Source organism: Lycorma delicatula, chromosome 4 (assembly GCF_047948215.1).
Source record: "Lycorma delicatula isolate Av1 chromosome 4, ASM4794821v1, whole genome shotgun sequence".
In the NCBI taxonomy this organism is placed as follows: domain Eukaryota; kingdom Metazoa; phylum Arthropoda; class Insecta; order Hemiptera; family Fulgoridae; genus Lycorma; species Lycorma delicatula.
This window is the reverse complement of record NC_134458.1, coordinates 197,272,927-197,293,074: the sequence shown is the minus strand read 5'-3', so window position 1 is coordinate 197,293,074 and position 20,148 is coordinate 197,272,927. Positions and strand designations below refer to the sequence as shown.

Below are 20,148 nucleotides of genomic sequence, written 5' to 3'. Positions count from 1 at the left end.
TGTCGGAGGCTACAGAACTGTCTCGAGACAGGCAGTCTCTGTAATCGCCCGCATAAAACCCATTGACATTCTAGCTACGGAACGTAGCAAGCGATATATTTCTATGAAGGAAGGCCTTCTTACTTCTGGGCGTATGCGAGAGATTGAAGACCAAGATTTAGAATTATTGGCAAGTTAGGTGGAACTATTCTTCTACTGGTCGATATACCCATGGTATATTTCCAGATGTTAGGGAGCTGCGAGCAATTGGGTGGGTTTCCCCCAATCGGTATACAACACAATTTCTTTTGGGACATGGTGCCTTTCGGGTGAGTTTGGCTAGGTTTGGTTTGGCTGATTCAGGCTTATGCACAGACTGTAGGGTCGATGACAGTATGGACCATGTCCTTAATCTTTGTCCCTGATACGAGGCTGAATGTACCAGAGTTATTAGGGAGCTCAAGAGAGTAAATTCCTTTCTTGATCTCCGGGTCAACTGGAACACTCGCAGAGAATGGACTGTAGTGGCTGGCTTCCTCCAATTCCTTGCACTGAGCAGAACGGCTGAGGGGGCATAAGTAGAGTAGTTCCCTGGGTGGCTAGGGACCGCCTGGACAGTTGATTCGTCGGAGGTAGGCGTGTTGGCATGAAGTCATGGTTAATCAGAATAAGTATGGTGATTATTATTGTTTGTTATTGGCGGAACGACAACTGTAGCGCCGAGGGTATGGTTATCCATGCAGCCGTGAAGTGTATCGTCGTTTAGACGAGAGCAGTTAATGAATGAGCAAGCATCACTGTCGACGGGATGGTGACTGCATTGCCGAGGACATGGATTCCCATGCAGCTGTGAGGTGTAGCGCCATTTCGACGATGGTAGTTTATGTGATAAAGTAAATGTCACATGGGACTCTGTGACGGAGCTGAGTGGGAGTAGGAGGTCTGTCCTCCTCTCCCTGTTAGACCAGACTGGAGTCCGTAGTTGTAATCAAGTCAGGGGTGTGAACTACAAAGTTGAGTTCACTAAGGGAACTAGTAATAAATTTTGTTGTTGCGAACAACATTTCTTATGGTATGTTATTTATTTAATTTGCCCTGAATTATGAGACATTCACTAAAAATAGTAGCTCATTAAAATGTAGAACTAGTCACGGGGTTCGTGCTTACGTGAACTCGGTCGGATAGTTCAGAGGGCAACAAAGTAGGACAGTCAAGAAGTCTGAAAAAAGCCTACGGCGAAGGCGAATGCTGGGTAATTAATTCACTGAAGTAAATGTCTACTGAGGCATTTACATTGGTGGCATCCCAACGAGGCCTGGCTTATTACTGTGAGATGTAAAAAGTTAGAGGGTCAAAAGACAACCTCTGTTAAAGCCCATCAGGGCTAGGAACAGGAGGGGGTGTAGTGACTGGAATCGTCTCAAGGTGGGTGTCTTCCCCTATGGGGGTTGGGATGTTAGGATTAGAATGGATGTGTGGAGAACTCTGTGTTGGAGCTACAGTGCAGGAGGGCAGGAGGGCATGAGGGTGTAGGCATTGATCTTGCTGCTGGAAGTAGAGAGTCTAAAAGATGATTTCCAGTAATGTCCAACAGGGCTGGGAATAGAGGTGATGATGCGGCAAGCAGGATTGTCACAAAGCACGTGTCTTCCCCTATGGAGGACAGGATGCTTCATCAAAACATTGTTGATGGACAGATAGACCTGATGGTGTAATTTTGTCATTCGAGATACGGTTTCATTTATATGGACATGTTACTTCATACAATACCAGGTAATGATGACTGAAAATACTCACCAGAGCATTGTTTTAGTATTCACTTCAAAATGAGAAAATCAGTGTAGAGTGTGCTGTTTCTGGTAACAATATTTTTTGACCAAAAAGTCAATACAGAAGTGTATTGTACAATTTTTGAAGAATTTTACGCAAAGTTAAAAGATCGTGGAAAATAGTACAGCTTCTTCCAACAAGACGGAGCAACGTGTTATACATCTAATGACTCACTAGCATGCATTGGTGCGGCTTTAACAAAACGAACTGTCAGTATTGGATGGTGGCTTCCACATTACCTAGAATTTTTAATGGATTTTTTTCTTCGGGGTTATTTTTTTTGAAGGATAGTTTATGAATCAATCCCCACACTACCGATGAACCAAGGGTGAATATATTCAACAAGACGTTGACAGCATCTCAATATGATCACTAGAGCACGAAACTGCATCACTGCACAGGGTGGTCACTCAAAATATCTTTATAAAAATATATGGTAAATATCTAAACTTTTGTGAATGTAAATACAGAACCTTAATTTAATTTACTGTCATTTTTTCATTTCATTCAAGAAATGTTACATGTTGTAACAGAGTTTAGTCTGTAGTGATTTGGTTTTAAGTTGCTCACTTTATATACAAACTGAAGCTACTAACTTCATACTGGTGTTACAAAACAAATAAAATTGTTAGCATTCATCTATGTATTCAAAGTAAGAAACCAAATTATCTCCCAAAAAATAATGGATCTATCTTAGATGATCACAAATAGCATTTAAAAATTATAATGATTTGAAATTAAATAAAACTGAGCTGTTTAATACATTAAATTCAGTATTTTGTACAAGTTTATCAACAATAATTTTACAAACAGATGTAAAGAAAGAAAGACTTTTTTTTAAATTAAAAGAAACTACCAAACAGTTATAGAGTAAATTAAAATGCAGAGTAAACAGACATAAACAGGACATAAACATCTACAGGACTAAAAGTATACATAAAAGGCCTAACAAAAATGTTTGTGAATTCACAATGCAATATAATTTTTTATGTACTTAATGATGAATACAACTGTGGTCCTTTTAATATTTAGGCAGCTATCCATCAACTGCAGCTCCTAGCCCACAATTCAAAAAATCTTTGTAAACGGTTTTGTGGAATAAACTGCAGAACTGTTGTACTTATATTGATATCATCAAAATATGTCTCTTTCAGTATTTCTTTATCATTGGCAAAAGAAATCACCACATAAGGACTCCATGGCACAAGCAGTAGCGTCTTGGTCTTTCATCAAAGATCCTGGGTTCAAATCCCAGTCGGGCATGGGATTTTTCACACACTACAAAATTACATATCCCACACACAAGCTTCAAGCTTATGTGGTGATATCAAGAAAAAAAATAACTGTATTTCTGTAGCAAACACAAATCTGTGTTTTCCCTCCACAGATCAGTTTTCCCTCTCACAGGAAAAAACGTGCAGATTAATTGAGAACCACCAGAAGTTGTTGACAACACATTAGTCTTTCTTGTCTAAAGATTATACCTGTAAATATTTGTTTTATAATTTCTTCCGATTACTGACTTTTCTTTTCTTAGACAGCATCAGGATAGAAATAATCTTCAAATCTTACATGGGAGTAAAGGTAAAATATACTTTTCAACAACCTAGGTTATGGGTTGTGATACCAATCATAGGCCTACATATACATAAGTTAACAATAAGCAAAGTTTATACTTGGTAATTTTATTACCAAGGTAGGGGTTGAAATATAAACATCACACAAATGCAGGTAGTTAAGATAGTGGCAGACTTTCTTTTCACAGTTCACAGGAAACACAATTTAAGCTAGCAAAAGCTTTAATAAAAAAAATCTTTCATCTGCTCCATGGAAAGTGGTAACTATGTTCATATGCAGTAATGTATTTTCACCACACATAGACTGAAAACCAGCCGTATCTGAAATATAACCGGCAACTAATCATTTCAACCTTACAATGTTATTTAGTACAGCCAACCTTATTTGTCTAGGGTATTTTTATACCTATATATAAATAAATAGAGAAAGGGTGTGGGAGGGAAAGAGAGAAATTGTACTGAAAAAATTGATTTAAAGCTAAATTTTTGTAAATACGAGGGTTATTTTTTTTTCAAGGTTCCGATCGGTCACGAAATAAAAACCCTCACAAAAATCTGATGAACCTTTGTGCATATGTGTTGCGCAGCGTCTCCAGTATGGCCTTCAATCACGCCATGTCACTTTGTTTAGTTCTGAACACGTAGCTAGCATGTAAACATGTCTACAACAATAGGATCTCCAGCCAAGTGTGAAATGCGTGCGGTAATTCGATTTCTTTAGGCTGAGGGCTGTAATGCAGCTGAAATTCATAGATGAATAAGTAATGTGTATGGTGAAACTTCAATGAGTGACAGCAAAGTGCGACAATGGTGCAGGAACTTTAAAGCAGGATGTACAGACGTTCATGATGCAGGCGGTCAGAGAAGGAAGCAAGTGTCAACCGATGATCTCGTTGAGCGAGTGGATTCGAGAAAATCGTTGGTTCACAATTTCTGTATTGAGCGATTCGTTTCCTGAAATTTCAAGGTCAGCTCTCTACACCATTGTGAGTGAGAGACTTCCGTACCGCAAAGTGTGTGCGAGATGGGTTCCCAAGATGCTGTCTGACCATCACAAAACAATGAGAATGGACGCCTCCCTAACGTTTCTCCAGCGCTACCACAATGAAGGAGAAGATTTTTTGAACAAAATTGTCACAGGAGACGAAACATTGGTCCATTTCGAAACTGAAGAAACAAAAGAACAATCTAAACAGTGGATGCATTCTCATTCTTCCCGTAAACCAAAGAAGTTCAAGCGAACCTTCTCCAGCAGAAAGTGTATGGCTACTGTGTTCTGGGACCGAAATAGAGTTTTCTTGGTGGAATTCATGGAACGTGGCACCACCATCACTGCAGCCTCATACTGCGTGACTCTTCAATGTCTACGAAGGGAAATTCAGAATAAGCGGAGAGGAATGTTGTCATCAAGCATTGTCTTTCTCCATGACTATGCTCGGCCGCACACTGCAGCTGTAACAAATAAACTCCTGCAGCGTTTTCATTGGAAAGTGTTTGATCACCCACCATAGAGCTCGGAATTGGCTCCAGCCGATTTTTACCTCTTTGCTCACATGAAACGCTGGCTACGAGGACAACATTTTGGCACAGACATCGAGGTGCAGACCAGCGTAGAAACATGGCTGAAAACACAGGCGGCTCCGTTCTATGATGAGGGTATTGGAAAGTTGGTACCACACTACGACAAATGTCTAAATCGGAGTGGCAACTATGTAGAGAAATAGCATAACTATGTACTTGTTACAAATAAAATTTTTTTTATTTTCACTGTGGTTTTAATTTCGTGACTGAACAGACCTTGAAAAAAATAACCCTCATAATAAACTTAAAACTCCAAAACCATTCTTGTTAAACTGTTGAGATCCAAAATCCAAACTACTAAGCATCTCATCCTTTGCTTAAACATTGGAGATGTTAAACGTTGGAAGTAACCATTTTTTGCAACTAAGAAAACAATTAAAGCTACTGTTCTTTTCAGACATGGAAATTAAATGAAGTGAATAAACAATAAAAATGATTAAATCAAAAGGAAAGCTGATTTTATAAATTTTATTATTCAGCAATATTAATAACCTATGCCTACCTTTGTAGGCCCAAAAGTTTTGGCAAAAATATGACAAAATTTACAGTGCTGAGAACAAAAGTCAGAATTAGGTCCAAGTTGTAATTGTCTATTCATATTACTACTTAAAAGAATTGTTTAACATCGATGCATTTACTTTTTAAAATAATGAAAATTATTTTTAATATTTACCAGTAAGATTTAGTAATATGTCATTCAACTGGTAGCGGTAACGCCAGTTATGGAGCTGGATAATTAGCTCTAAAAAGATTTTCCAGTAAAATATTTTCCACACAATTTTAAGAATTACTTGCTAATAATTTTCCATATTTTCTAAAAGCATCTTTATATTCTGTCATGTCAATCAACAACTAATATTTTCACTTCTAGGTAGCTGGATATAAAAAATATATCAACTTTACAACAAACACATTTATGTATAAATGTATTTGTAAATGAACATTTATTAAATAAACATATATACTCTTTGCTACAAAAAAAATTATGCATAATATTATTACAAATCTAATAATATAAATCTGGCTGAAATCCAATAATATTCAAGTACTTTTATAGGATCTTCTATGTTATAGGTCAACACGACGTAGATAATACAACTTTTAAATAACTGATTATATGTGACATTTATAGTATTATTATTATGTTTGATAAATCAGATTATATAGAATAATTTGAAGTATTTAAGTTTTTTTGGGATGGGAATGTTATATAGGTCGAATGTTAATTAAGTTAATTAATATCTTACCTGGAAAACAATTCAAAAGTTAAGTAATTCAGTCATCCACAATTGCTCTGTGCCCATAACCCACACATACATCTTCAAATTGGATTCCATGAGAAATATTCATAAATATTTAATTTGGCACAGTAAGTGATAATTGAAAAAAAGGCCAAAATCTAGAAACAAGAGCTTAAGAGTTTTTACTCGTATTACCTAAACGATATTAAAAACTTGTATGCTGTATGAAAAGATAATAGAAATGAACCATTTTAATTGATAATCCACATGAATTTCTAATGATTAGAAATAAATTGGTTTATCATCTAACATTCTGCTTTATCAAATCATCATATATATGTTGTCAGTTGTGCGATTCAGGTAAATTGATGATATAATAAAATCTGTGCTACTTTTTTAGAATGTTTTGAAGCAATAATGAACATACTAACAAAAACAAATTACACTTTCGATATAGTTGAATAAAAATAAAAACTAGAGAATAAAATAAATATATTAGCAACTAACAAGGTAAGAGAGTGCAATTTATGAAACAAATTTCATCTTTCTATCATAATTATACTCGATTTAATAAACACTAACATGCGTCTACATACAATTTAAAAAATTTAACAATTTATATCGGTTACCTATTGAAACTATAAACATCTTGTAAATGGCTCATTTTATATGCTGTCAGCAAATTTGATGTTTGTAAAGATCAGCTATTCATAATTTGAAGATTTTTCATATATGCAAGGAAAATAGTCCATAATAAACTAGCTACACTTATATAAACAACTCTGTTTCTTTCCGGTATAAATAAATAGTTTACAGTTTGTATTCCTGGCCAAACACACACTCCAACCTTAAAAAAACAATAGCAAACACAAACTGATACATGCAAATTAGAATAAAAACACAATCCAAAAAGTAAAAAAATCATAATATACTATTAAATTAATATAAAAATTATATTAACTAAGCAGTTACTGAATTGCTAGTCAACAACATTCTTTTAAAAAAAAAAAACACATAAAATGCATCAGAATAAATTCTGTTGACTGCAGAAGAATTGAGCTTGGATACTGGGTTACCAGTATAGCAACTATCCATTATTTGAGGAGTAAATGTCACGTTTATCTTTCAATTAACACCTACAGGATACTTAAAACCTCTTTCTTTTTCTGTTTAGCCTCCGGAACCACCATTAAGGTTTTACATAAGAGGATGATATGTATGACTGTAAATGAAGTAGTCTTGTACAGCCTCAGGTTGTTCCTGAGATGTGTGGTCAATTGAAACCCAACCACCAAAGAACACCGGTATCCACAATCTAGTATTCAAATCCGTATAAAAGTAACTGCCTTTACTAGGATTTGAATCTTAGAACTTTAGACTTTGAAATCAGCTGATTTGCGATGACAAGTTAACCACTAGACCAGCCCGATGGGCTAGAATACTTACAACCTGTAAACAATCTGTTATGAAAAAAACTTTATCAAGCCTAAGAAAATATTTTAAATATAATTAAAAGTTTAAAAGCTTTTGGATAATCCATCTCCACAAGTGGAGGTGGAGGTTGGAAAAATAAGCCAAACAGGTTCAGCCTCAGGCCAGCAAATTTTCTGAGAAAAACATCTTTAAAACAGCACCTAGGTGGATGTTTTGAGCAGGTAAGTATTCAGTACAAATGAAAGATTCACTAGGAAGTTACTGTTTTTCAATGTTGGCCTTTACAAAAGTTGAAAGAAAACATTTTTAAACTAACAAAAATATATCTTTTTTATTATCATCATGCTAACATGTACAGGAACCAAACAGCAACAGTAATATTTGAAGAACATAGGAAAGAAGCCGTAATAAGAAAGGGAGTCCGACAAGGATGTTCCTTATCCCCGTTACTTTTTAATCTTTACATGCAACTAGCAGTTAATGATGTTAAAGAACAATTTAGATCTGGAGTAACAGTACAAGGTGAAAAGATAAAGATGCTACAATTTGCTGATGATATAGTAATTCTAGCCGAGAGTAAAAAGGATTTAGAAGAAACAATGAATGGCATAGATGAAGTCCTACGCAAGAACTATCACATGAAAATAAACAAGTACAAAACAAAAGTAATGAATTGTATTAGAAATAACAAAGATGGACCGCTGAATGTGAAAATAGGAGGAGAAAAGATTATGGAGGTAGAAGAATTTTGTTATTTGGGAAGTAGAATTACTAAAGATGGACGAAGCAGGAGCGATATAAAATGCCAAATAGCACAAGCGAAACGAGCCTTCAGTCAGAAATATAATTTGCTTACATCAAAAATTAATTTAAATGTCAGGAAAAGATTTTTGAAAGTATATGTTTGGAGCGTCGCTTTATATGTAAGTGAAACTTGGGCAATCGGAGTATCTGAGAAGAAAAGATTAGAAGCTTTTGAAATGCGGTACTATAGGAGAATGTTAAAAATCAGATGGGTGGATAAAGTGACAAATGAAGAGGTATTGTGGCAAATAGATGAAGAAAGAAGGATTTGGAAAAATATAGTTAAAAGAAGAGACAGACTTATAGGCCACATACTAAGACATCCTGGAATAGTCGCTTTAATATTGGAAGGACAGGTAGAAGGAAAAAATTGTGTAGGCAGGCCACGTTTGGAATATGTAAAACAAATTGTTAGGGATGCAGGATGTAGGGGGTATACTGAAATGAAACGACTAGCACTAGATAGGGAATCTTGGAGAGCTGCATCAAACCAGTCAAATGACTGAAGACAAAAAAAAAAATTATCATCATAATTAAAATGCAATTACATGAATCCAGTCAATAGTTGTTACATTATTTAAAAGGAAAGGAAATAAGCCAAATCATATCATTAATATCATCAAAATAAACACTCACTATCTATTATTAAATATTTATGGATATTATCAAGTTATTATATTTTTAAATATAAACTGAACAATTATTAACAATAATTCAATTAAAAAAACATTTGTAAAGGCAACAGTCAAAATACTGGTAACTATTTTTCTACTTTGTTATTATTTACATTGCACACGTACAAATTAATTATAAATACTTACCTTGTATGTTGGTATAAATTTCTCTGTAACTTCTTGTTTTGCTCTTTCCACTGGTTTTCCTTCCAATAAACTCATGCCAAAATAAAAACTAACCATTGCAAATGGTGTATATGTAAACTGTTCAACAACAGCCTAAAAACATTTTGGTAGACATAAGGTTCTGATAATTCTTAACATTTATTATTATTATTATTATTATTGTAAAAAAACACTAAAAAGATAAACAAACATAAAATTCAAGGTTCTTTAAAGAAATATATTAAAATTATTTTATGAATGTGAAAGAGGAAATATAAACTACGTAACAGGCCATTTGTAACATATTTCACAATTGTGCTCCTTCTTCTTCTCCTTAGTATAGTTAATACTTGGTTGAGTCTCTTTAATTCAGACTTGTTTATTGCTTACTATTTTATACTTCCATCATTTCAGATTAACAATAAATTATTAATAAACAAAAAGAAAACAACTTAGCTATACAAGTCTGGCTAGGAATTAAATATCTGTTATACAACATTGTATGCCAGATAAACAAGGTTAGATTGTTTAACCAAATCATGAGCTACTGCTACAGTAAATACAAAGGAAAATAATATTATTTATTACATATGTGCATGATAAACCACATAACAATGACATATTTACTTACTTCTTAAGCTACTTTTGAAAATCATGTAGCCATTACAAAGAATAAAACATCCCATGCCAAGCTTAAGAGAGAAAACAGATTGTAATGGTTTCCAATTGCCTTCTCTACTGATCTAAATTACACAGTTGCATCTCGTGTGCCAAACCCGTCAAAATGTTGATGATGATCAACATAAATAAATCACATTTCCTCTGTTCACAACAGGGATTCACTCTATAGCAAACACCATTACTCTCACAGAAAGAAACTGACTGGTGCCTCTAGAGCTTTAAGTGTTTTACGAATCTGCATCAAACACATAAGAAAGACTGGACAGATAGTGTAAATCAACAAATATATATATATATACTCCTTCCTGTATGCAAAAAATACATTACATTTTCTTCATTCTGTAGGCTGTAGGGAATAAGTAATTCTATAGATACATGTTTGGTTTCATGTATCGATCAAATATTTGTAAGAAGTATACACTGATCTTTGAAAACTATTTAAAATGTTTTGGAGTATCACATATCAACAATTTTGTCCATTGTAGATTTTATCTGATAATAATCTAATAATTAGTTTGAAATGGAAAACATGGAATCCTGCTATTATATTGTATTAAAAATGTTGATGTAATAACTGAATATTTTGTAAATATACAATTTACGTATATTTTTGCTCATTAAATAATAATGTTCAAATAAAGAAAAAAACGCTACAAAATTAAAGTATGAATTTCTAAAGGTTTAGCTTTTTAATTACAAATTGTGAAAATTGTACAACAAATAATGATGAAATATGTAACAAAAAACATAAAATAGAGAAAACTTGTTAAATAAGGTTATTAAATTAGCTAAAAAAATATATATATTTTAATAAAGAAAAAATTAACGGTGATAATTAATCATTTATAATGCAAATGATTATAAGAAGGCTATCAGGAAAATTATTAAAGATGGAACAAAAGGTGCCCATTAGTAATTAAAATATAGAATTTTGTATGATAAAATTAATGGTTCAACTGAACCTATTAAACAAATGGTAAAAATTGCTGATGCTTTTAATTATTCATATTTATAAAAATAATATTTTATCTCAATTAATAAATAATGATCCATTCTGTAAGGTAATTAATCCAAATTAGGAGAATAATTCTTCTTGTGAAGTTTAACTTTCATCTGAGATCAATAGCATTTCTAACAAGATTGTTTTAATTAAATTACTTATTGCTATCCTTTTGAAGCATATTTATAATGTATCTTTAACTAAGGATTTTTCCTGTCTTTATTTAAATCATTCTGAGTTATTCCTTTTTATATAATAGAAATAAACGTGTTGCAGTTTATTATAGAGCTAAAGCTGCAATTTATTCTTCATTTAAAAAAAAAAAAAAAATAGGAAAAACGCCAGTTTGAAGTATCTCACAAGCTGCCTTAGTTTTAGATTTTTAAGAAATCTGCAATGTTTTTCTGGATATTAAAAAAAACATTTGCCTTGCTTCTTTTATGGAAGTTAGAATACAACTACAGAGTGTCCCATATAAAACGCAACCCAAACTTATATTGGTAGGTATTGAAATAATAAAAAGGCATGTGTAAAGGTAAATTTTATTATTACCATCCATTACCTTACATTTAGAGTAAATGTTGGAAGTGGCCGCCATCTTCTTGAATACAAGGTTCAATTCTTTTTACAGCGTTTCTTGCAACTTTTTAAAAAGTTTGTGGCTGGATATTTAATACAGCTTGTTCAATATTAACTTTCAATAGTTCAAGTGTTCGTGGTTTGTCGCTGTAGGCTTTTTCTTTGAGGTAACCCCGTAGAAAAAAATCCGCCGCAGTCAAATCTGGAGATCTTGGTGGCCACAAGCCTCGACCGATAACACGATTACCAAAGAATTCCTCGACGAAATCAGAAGTTGAACCTGCGTAGTGCGATGTTGCACCGTCATGTTGTAGCCAGCAGTGTCTGTTTTCGCCTTCCAAGAGTGTGATGAACTGAAATAAAATATCCTGATATCGTTCTGCATTAATGGTGTACTCGAAAAAAATAGGACCGATTATTTTCTCCCGCGATATCGCGCACCACACGCCCAACTTCTGCAGGTGTAATTGTTTTTCGTGATAAACGTGGGGATTTCGGCGCTCCAAATTCTACTGTTTTGGCTGTTTACGTAGCCATCCAAATGAAACCGTGCTTCATCTGTGAAAAATAACGAACCCATATAACGTTAATTCCCTCACGCAGAAATCGACGGAACCGTTGACAATATTGTAGCCATTTTTCTTTGTCGGGCTCAAGAAGTCGATGAACCGTTTGAATGCGATAAGGTCGTAATTGTAATCGTTTGGTCGCCCGATGAACGGTTGATTTAGACAAATTAATTTCAGCAGCAAACGTCTGAACGATTTATTTGGCGAGGCGAGTAATAGGTCTTCGATTTCAGCGACTGTATCTGTATTCAACACTGACCCAGATCTTTTGTGTTCCTTGTTATTAACAGAACCGGTCTCTCTAAATTTTGCAACTAACCTTAATACTGATGTTTTGTTAGGAGCCGGTTTATCTGGGTACTTATGGCGAAACAAATTTTGCACTGCAACCGCTGATTTCGTACTGAAGTACGACTCAACAATTAAAACACGTTCATCTAGCGAAAACACCATCTTGTCTCTAGCAATACACTGAACGTTATGATTGCATTGTTGTTACTATCGGTAGTGTTCTACTGCGTCGCAGCGATGATCAGGTGTTGGACGGGTCGATTTCAGTAACGAGTAAGGGAGTAAGCTTGACTTTTGAAATTTCATGGATGAGTAATTGATGGGTTGCGTTTTATATGGGACACCTGTAGAAGAAGATTTTATTATTAATTAACAATAAACTTACTATTACTTTACTTCATTAATACTAAACTATTAATAAAAGCTATTTTATAAGCACAATAAGTACTTTCTCTGTCTCGCTTATATATAAATTAATTTTTATTTAATAGAGCAACCCTGAGTACAGAAAAATTGAAATAGGATGATTATTTCATTACATAACAAAAGTGATCTCGTGAATTTGATCAGCATCATCAGCTGCTCAATTTGATGATACTGAGCAAATTCAGCATCAGCTGTATATATATATATATATATATATATATAGATTACAAAACCATCAAAAACTGGCAATCCATGACAACATACCGCCCATTCACTTATAATTTTATGTTAAAAATATTTTAAAATTAATTAAATTTGAATTAAATTTAATTCATACTTTAAAACCTTTTATTTAAATTAACAATTTTAAATGATTATCCCAACAAGAGATAAAAACATTAAATATAAAAAAAATGTAAAAAAATATAAAAAATTGTTTAAAATTACTAAGATCAATTAATTAAAATTAACAAAGTCAAAATTAAAAATTTTAAATGATTATCCCAACAAGAGATACAAACATTAAATATATAAAAAAATTGTTTAAAATTACAAAGATCAATTAATTAAAATTAACAAAGTCAAAATTAAAATGTAAAAATGTAATTAAAACAAAGATACAAAATTAAATAATTAAAAATTAAAACTTTTAAAAATAAAAACAAAAACTTAAGCTAAGCAAAATCATGTAGCCACTTCACTGATTTTACTTTACCAACCATATTGAAAGTCAATTACTCAACACTATTATCTAAACAGATAGTAGTACTATCTGTTGCAGCCTTTACAATACCATCATCCTCATATTCTGTCTGAAGGATGATCATATTAAATTTATTCTTATGTTTATATATATATATAATACCTTTCTATAATGTCAAAACCCATTATTCCTACTCATATCGTATTTTTTAATTTCCAATATTTTTAAGTTTGTCTGACTATCTGATATTGAGTGTTTGTTTTTAATCAAATGATCTGATACATTTGAAAAACCTAATGCAACTTTAACTTCTAAAATGTTCCATGAATCTGGTTTTGAAGGATCCAGCAGTCTTACCATTATAAAAATGGTCACAATCATTACATACGATTTCATAAATACCACTCAGGTTGTATACATCATAACTATTATTTCGTACATTACTAATTACGTGTTTTATTATGTGGTTATTCATCTGGTACACAGGTTTGAACTTATTATTATCATAAACCTTTGTAATGTGTTCAACTATTTTTTGGGAATATACATATTTTAAATATACATTGACAATTTTTTGTGTTATTTATTGGAATTAAATTTGTTATTTTTAATTTTAATTTTTACCATTTGTTTATTATAAACATTATTTCTCCCTATATGAATCATGAGGCCTTGCCGATGATGAGGGAGCTTGAGCTCAGTGATACAGTGTAGCTGGACAGAAGGTGTAAACATATCGGAGAGGTATCTGTTGAGAGCCAGACTAAGGAATGATTCCTGAAAGAGGGCAGCTCTTTCAATAGTTGTTAAGGGCTTAGGTCAGGACCACTTAAACGGCCATATGAACATCACTCAATCCTCTTGAGTACTGTGCAGCTAAAAGCAATGGAAAACTACAGCTGCTTTTTTTCCAAGAAAATGTAGCTCTCTGCAATTTCATATAACAAAGATGGAAGTGCCTTCATTGGTAAAATATTCCAGATCCCCCATTCGGATCTCTGGGTGGGGACTACTAATAAGGAAGGGTCACCAGAAAATTAAAAATAACATTCTATGAATCAGAGTGTGGAATGTTAGAAGTCTAAAAAAGGTCGGTAGGTTAGAAAATTTAAAGAGGGAAATGAATAGGATAAATGTAGATGTAGTAGGAATTAGCGAGGTTTGGTGGGAAAACGAAAACGACTTTTGATCACGTGATTTCAGAATAATTAACCCAGCTTCAAATAATGGGCAGGCAGGAGTAGGTTTCGTAATGAACAAGAAGATAGGGAAGAGAGTAGAGTATTTCAAAATGCATAGAATCATTGTAATAAGGATGAAATCAAAACATAAACCTACGATTGTTAACGTTTATATGCCTACAACTGCCCATGATGATGATGATGAGGTAGAGTGTGTATATAAAGAAATTGATGAAGCAATTAAACACATAAAAGGGGGATGAAGATTTAATAATAGTTAAAGATTGGAATACAACCACTGGAAAAAGCAAGGAAGGAAATAAAGTGGGTGAATACGGGCTGGACAAAAGGAATGAAAGAGGGGACCGACGAGTTTTTCACAAGGTATAATTTAGTATAGTTAGGTTTATCATGGTTAAGCAAAGATTTAGAAATCAACTTGTTGACTGCAAAACTTACCCTGGAGCAGACATTAATAGCGACCATAATTTGGTGATAATGAAATGTAGATTGGGGTTTAAAAACCTGAAGAAAAGGTGTCAGATGAATCGGTGGAATTTAGAGAAGCTTGAGGAAGAGGAGGTAAAGAAGATATTTGAGGAGGACATCGCAAGAGGTCTGAGTAAAAAAGATAAGGTAAAAAATGTAGTAGAAGAATGGGAGAATGTTAAAAAGGAAATTCTTAAATCAGCAGAAGCGAACTTAAGTGGAACAAAGAGAACTGGTAGAAAACCTTGGATTTCAGACGATATATTGCAGCTGATGGATGAACGTAGAAAATATAAGAATGCTAGTGATGAAGAAAGTAAAAGGAACTATCGACAATTAAGAAATGCTATAAAGTTAAGGAAAATTTTGGGGTACATAAATTAAAATCTAATAATGTGTTAAACAAAGAAGGTACACCAATATATAATACGAAAGGTAAAGTCGATAGATGGGTGGAGTATATTGAAGAGTTATATGGAGGAAATGAATTACAAAATGGTGTTATAGAGGAAGAAGAGGAAGTTGAGGAGGATGAAATGGGAGAAACAATAATGAGATCTGAATTTAAGAGAGCATTAAAGGATTTGAATGGCAGACAGGCTACTGGCAGAGACAGGATACCTGCAGAATTACTGCGCAGTGCAGGTGAGGAAGCGATAGATAGATTATACAAAATGGTGTGTAATATTTACAAAAAATGGGAAGTTCCGTCAAACTTCAAAAACAGTTTATAGTCATGATACCAAAGAAAGCAGGAACAGATAAATGTGAAGAATACAGAACAATTAGCTTAACTCGACATGCATCAAAAATCTTAACTAGAATTCTGTACAAAAGAATTGAGAGGAGAGTGGAAAAAGTGTTAGGAGAAGACCAATTTGGTTTCAGGAAAAGTATACGGACAAGGGAAGCAATTTAGCGCTCAGATTAATAGTAGAAGGAAGATTAAAGAAAAACAAACCAACATACTTGGCATTTATAGACCTAGAAAAGGCATTCGATAACGTAGACTGGAATAAAATGTTCAACATTTTTAAAAAATTAGGGTTCAAATACAGAGATAGAAGAACAATTGCTAACATTTACAGGAACCAAAGAGCAACAGTAATAATTGAAGAACATAAGAAAGAAGCCGTAATAAGAAAGGGAGTCTGCCAAGGATGTTCCCTATCCCCGTTACTTTTTAATCTTTACATAGAACTAGCAGTTAAGGATGTTAAAGAACAATTTAGATCTGGAGTAACAATACAAGGTGAAAAGATAAAGATGCTACAATTTGCTGATGATATAGTAATTCTAGCTGAGAGTAAAAAAAATTTAGAAGGAACAATAGAAGAATTTTATTATTTGGAAAGTAGAATTACTAAAGATGGATGAAGCAGGAGCGACATAAAATGCCGAAACGAGTCTTCAGTCAGAAATAAAATTTGTTTACATAAAAAATTAATTTAAACGTCAGGAAATATATATTTAATATAAATATACATATATAATATATGTTTGGAGTGTATCTTTATATGGAGTGAAACTTGGAAGATCGGAGTACCTCAGAAAAAAAGATTAGAAGCTTTTGAATGTGGTGCTATAGGAGAATGTTAAAAATCAGATGGGTGGATAAAGTGACAAAGAGGTGTTGTGGCAAATCGATGATGAAAGAAGCATTTGGAAAAATATAGTTAAAAGAAGAGACCGGCTTATAGGACACATTAAGGCATCCTGAAATAATTGCTTTAATATTGGAGGGAAAGGTAGAACGGAAAAATTGCGCAGGCAGGCAATTTTTGGAATATGTAAAACAAATTGTTAGGGAGAGAGAGAGAGAGAAAGTGAGAGAGAATATATATAAACAGGATTTGCATGTTTTAGATATATATATATATATATAATATAAAACATACATATATATATATGTCTGTGTGTGTGGGGTGGGGGGCATGCACACACATATAAAAGATGTTTTATTTTAGTATTAAAATTTTTTATAATTATTATACATTTTTATATATAACAAAAATTACAATATACGAGTTATAAGAAGTAAAAAATATTTACTTCTATGTATTCACTAATATATACAATCACATGCTTCAGTTGAATAAATATAAAAATAATTAAATTGGTTGTATGATGTAATACTGAAAAGGAGTTATGAATGTTTTATAGATATGTTATTTTTTAGTTTATTTTTCTAATGTGTACATTACAATCTGTTCAACTAAGGAACAATATGTAACCTCCCTCAGCCCAATGAGATGGGGATGATATGTATGACGTGTAGTCTTGTACAGGCTTAGGCCAAGTGTTCCTGAGACGTGGTTAATTTAACCTATCAGTGTACCACCAAAGTACACTGGTAGCCATTGTCTAGTATTCAAGTCTGTATAAAAGCAGCTAACATTTACTAGGATTTGAACCTCAGAACCTTCAACTTCAAAAATCAGCTGTTAAAGAACTAATCTGCAACATGTTTGCGTAAACCACTAGAACATTAACTTAAGCATAAATGTTTATGATAATATTCATTAATTTATGCATATAATTACTCCTACAGTAATTAAATATTATCTATACAATCAAAGGCAATGAAGATTTGTATGATGTATGAATTTGTTTATTCATTGATCGTGAAGTTCAATATATTTAATAGTTGTCTATTATTGGAGTTTTCTTATTATATTTTTTTAATCATAATTATAGTTCCAAATAAATTTTTAAAACTAGAATTTTTCCCTACAAAAGGGAGTTTAACACCCATATAACAAAACATCTCGACATTGAATTAAAAATATTCTTACTCCTTTTCATTCAAAATGCACTTTATCATAGAGATTGTTAAGTGATAAAATTAAGCATACAACAGATGACATACTGGTTTTTAGTCGGGCATCATAATCATAACACACTTAAGTGATCTGACATCATTAAAAATCACTAAAACTTACAGTTGTAAAACTATTTTTTTTTTTTTTAAATTGAGCACAAATTAAATAATTTTACATTCCATTGATTTTTTTTCTACTTTTAATAAAGATGTAGTTTCTTGCTTTTATGTACTTTTAGATTGCAGATTTTTTTATAGGTGTATTCATAATCTAAATAAAGTTTAAAAAAATAATAAAACAGAATAAACTGAAACCACACAAAGTAAAAAAATTAAAAAACTTTCATATTATTTAAATTTATTTAAAAAAAAAAAAAAAAAATTAAGTAAAACTTATAAAAGCTTACTAATCTTAAAGTTGACTCTAATGTTAAAATTTAAAGAATTACATTTTATTTTACAGTGTGGATTTCTTTTAGATATCTGTTAAATTATTTTTTTAAATTTTCTATTACTTCATTTGCAATGTTTTTGAGCACAATCTAAGTTACTTATTTCATAAACTGTTTAGTACAGCTCAAACAATAATTTCTTACAAAACATTGCATATTCATTATTACATTACAAATTAATGTGAAACTAAATTATTTTTTTAGTCTTCTTAGGTTTACTCAGAATTAGGCAAGAATATCTGAAGCCTTTCACCCATCAATAATGAAGCTACTCGACATAAACAAGTTTTAAATAGTTAAACAAAAAAAATTTAACTACAATTCTAAAATCACATGAGCTATAGGAAAAAGACTCACTATTTATCATATTCTTATTAGATAGTTCAACAAATTTAATTTTCTTATTTAAAAAGTTAATTACATATCGTTTTCAGCAGATCTGTACATCTAATTTTGTACAAATTAAAAAATAATTATGTGAAATAATACATGCAACAAAAATTTCTATCAAAATTTGTACATATTTTCATAATGAAATTATATGGACAAAACGGCTACATTCAAAAAATATAATGCACATCATAAAATATTAAGCTGCAATATTTCTAAAAGAAAAAAAGAAGTAAATTAGATTTTGTAATGCATGTAAATCTGACATTTTTAATAATTTGAGTGCAGCTATTTTATAAATTACTAAACTTTTTAATGTAACATTATGTTACATTTTTTTGTTATACGTGAATTTATGAAAAGAAATACCTTACCTTAGTTGCTGCTGAAAGAAGAGTTTTTTGCGGAAACATATAAACAGCTAATTTTAACCATAAATGTAACGTTGGAGCAACATAACAACCACCATATAAAGAGAATCTAGCAGCTCTTGCAAAATCATAATCTTCAACACCGGCAATAGCTTGTTGGATAATACTGCCTACCGGCCAAATAACTGCGTAAGATGCCATTCCTCTGATAACAGGATACTTTGTAACGATTTGTTTAACTTTTTGGAAAACAGATACACTCATTTTTAGACAAAAACGTCAATTATTTCAAAACTAACCTATCAAATCGTTTTCAAGTAATCATTTAATATTCGTATACAGCATATGACGTAAACACAACTAATCTTAAACTATCCTAAAATAAAATGGGTCATGGTTATAACTAACTAAAGAGAAGTGCCGAAAATATAATCTACACCAATCATCAGAAAATTACGACACTTCTGACCTAGGAACTAAACGTCATGACCCACCGCACTACTAATTCTGAATCCTATCCAAGCAGACGACACACGGGTTACGTCACTAGACGAATGATTTTTTTTTTCAGGTTATTAACACCTTCCACCAACTACTTTAAAATAATTTTTGGAAATAATTGTTCATTAACTATGAAATTTATTTGTCCTCGTATGTATAACTCAAATTTAACACAAAGTAGTTTTAATTAATTTATTTTGTCCTTGATAATTTTAACTTCGACACTAGGTAGCATTTGATTCAAAGCAGTACGTATTTCTAGTGTACGAAAAATATGAATTTCATTGTTACCGTTAACTGTTGTAGACAATTTATTCGAACGAATCAAAATTACTATTAAAATAAATAAATTAATAAATATTAGAAAAAAATAATTTACTTAAAAAATAAATAGTTAATTACTATTAAA

At 32.1% G+C, this 20,148-nt stretch overlaps 1 protein-coding gene across 3 annotated transcripts in view; it reads right to left on the bottom strand.

The window, feature by feature from the left end:
* LOC142324195 (mpv17-like protein) overlaps positions 1-19,773 on the bottom strand; it is a 32,993-nt gene extending 13,220 nt beyond the window's left edge. Inside the window, exons 1-3 of one of the 3 annotated variants that reach the window (XM_075364955.1) lie at positions 19,242-19,773; positions 9,268-9,399; positions 6,838-7,055 (exon numbers count right to left, since the gene is read on the bottom strand). In XM_075364955.1, the coding sequence (XP_075221070.1) occupies positions 6,909-7,055; positions 9,268-9,399; positions 19,242-19,502 (540 nt within the window). In that variant the 5' untranslated portion in view covers positions 19,503-19,773 and the 3' untranslated portion in view covers positions 6,838-6,908. The remainder of the gene's footprint in view (positions 1-6,837; positions 7,056-9,267; positions 9,400-19,241) is intronic. The other 2 variants (XM_075364956.1, XM_075364954.1) reach the window with 2 other exon arrangements.
* Between the last annotated feature and the right edge of the window lie 375 nt (positions 19,774-20,148).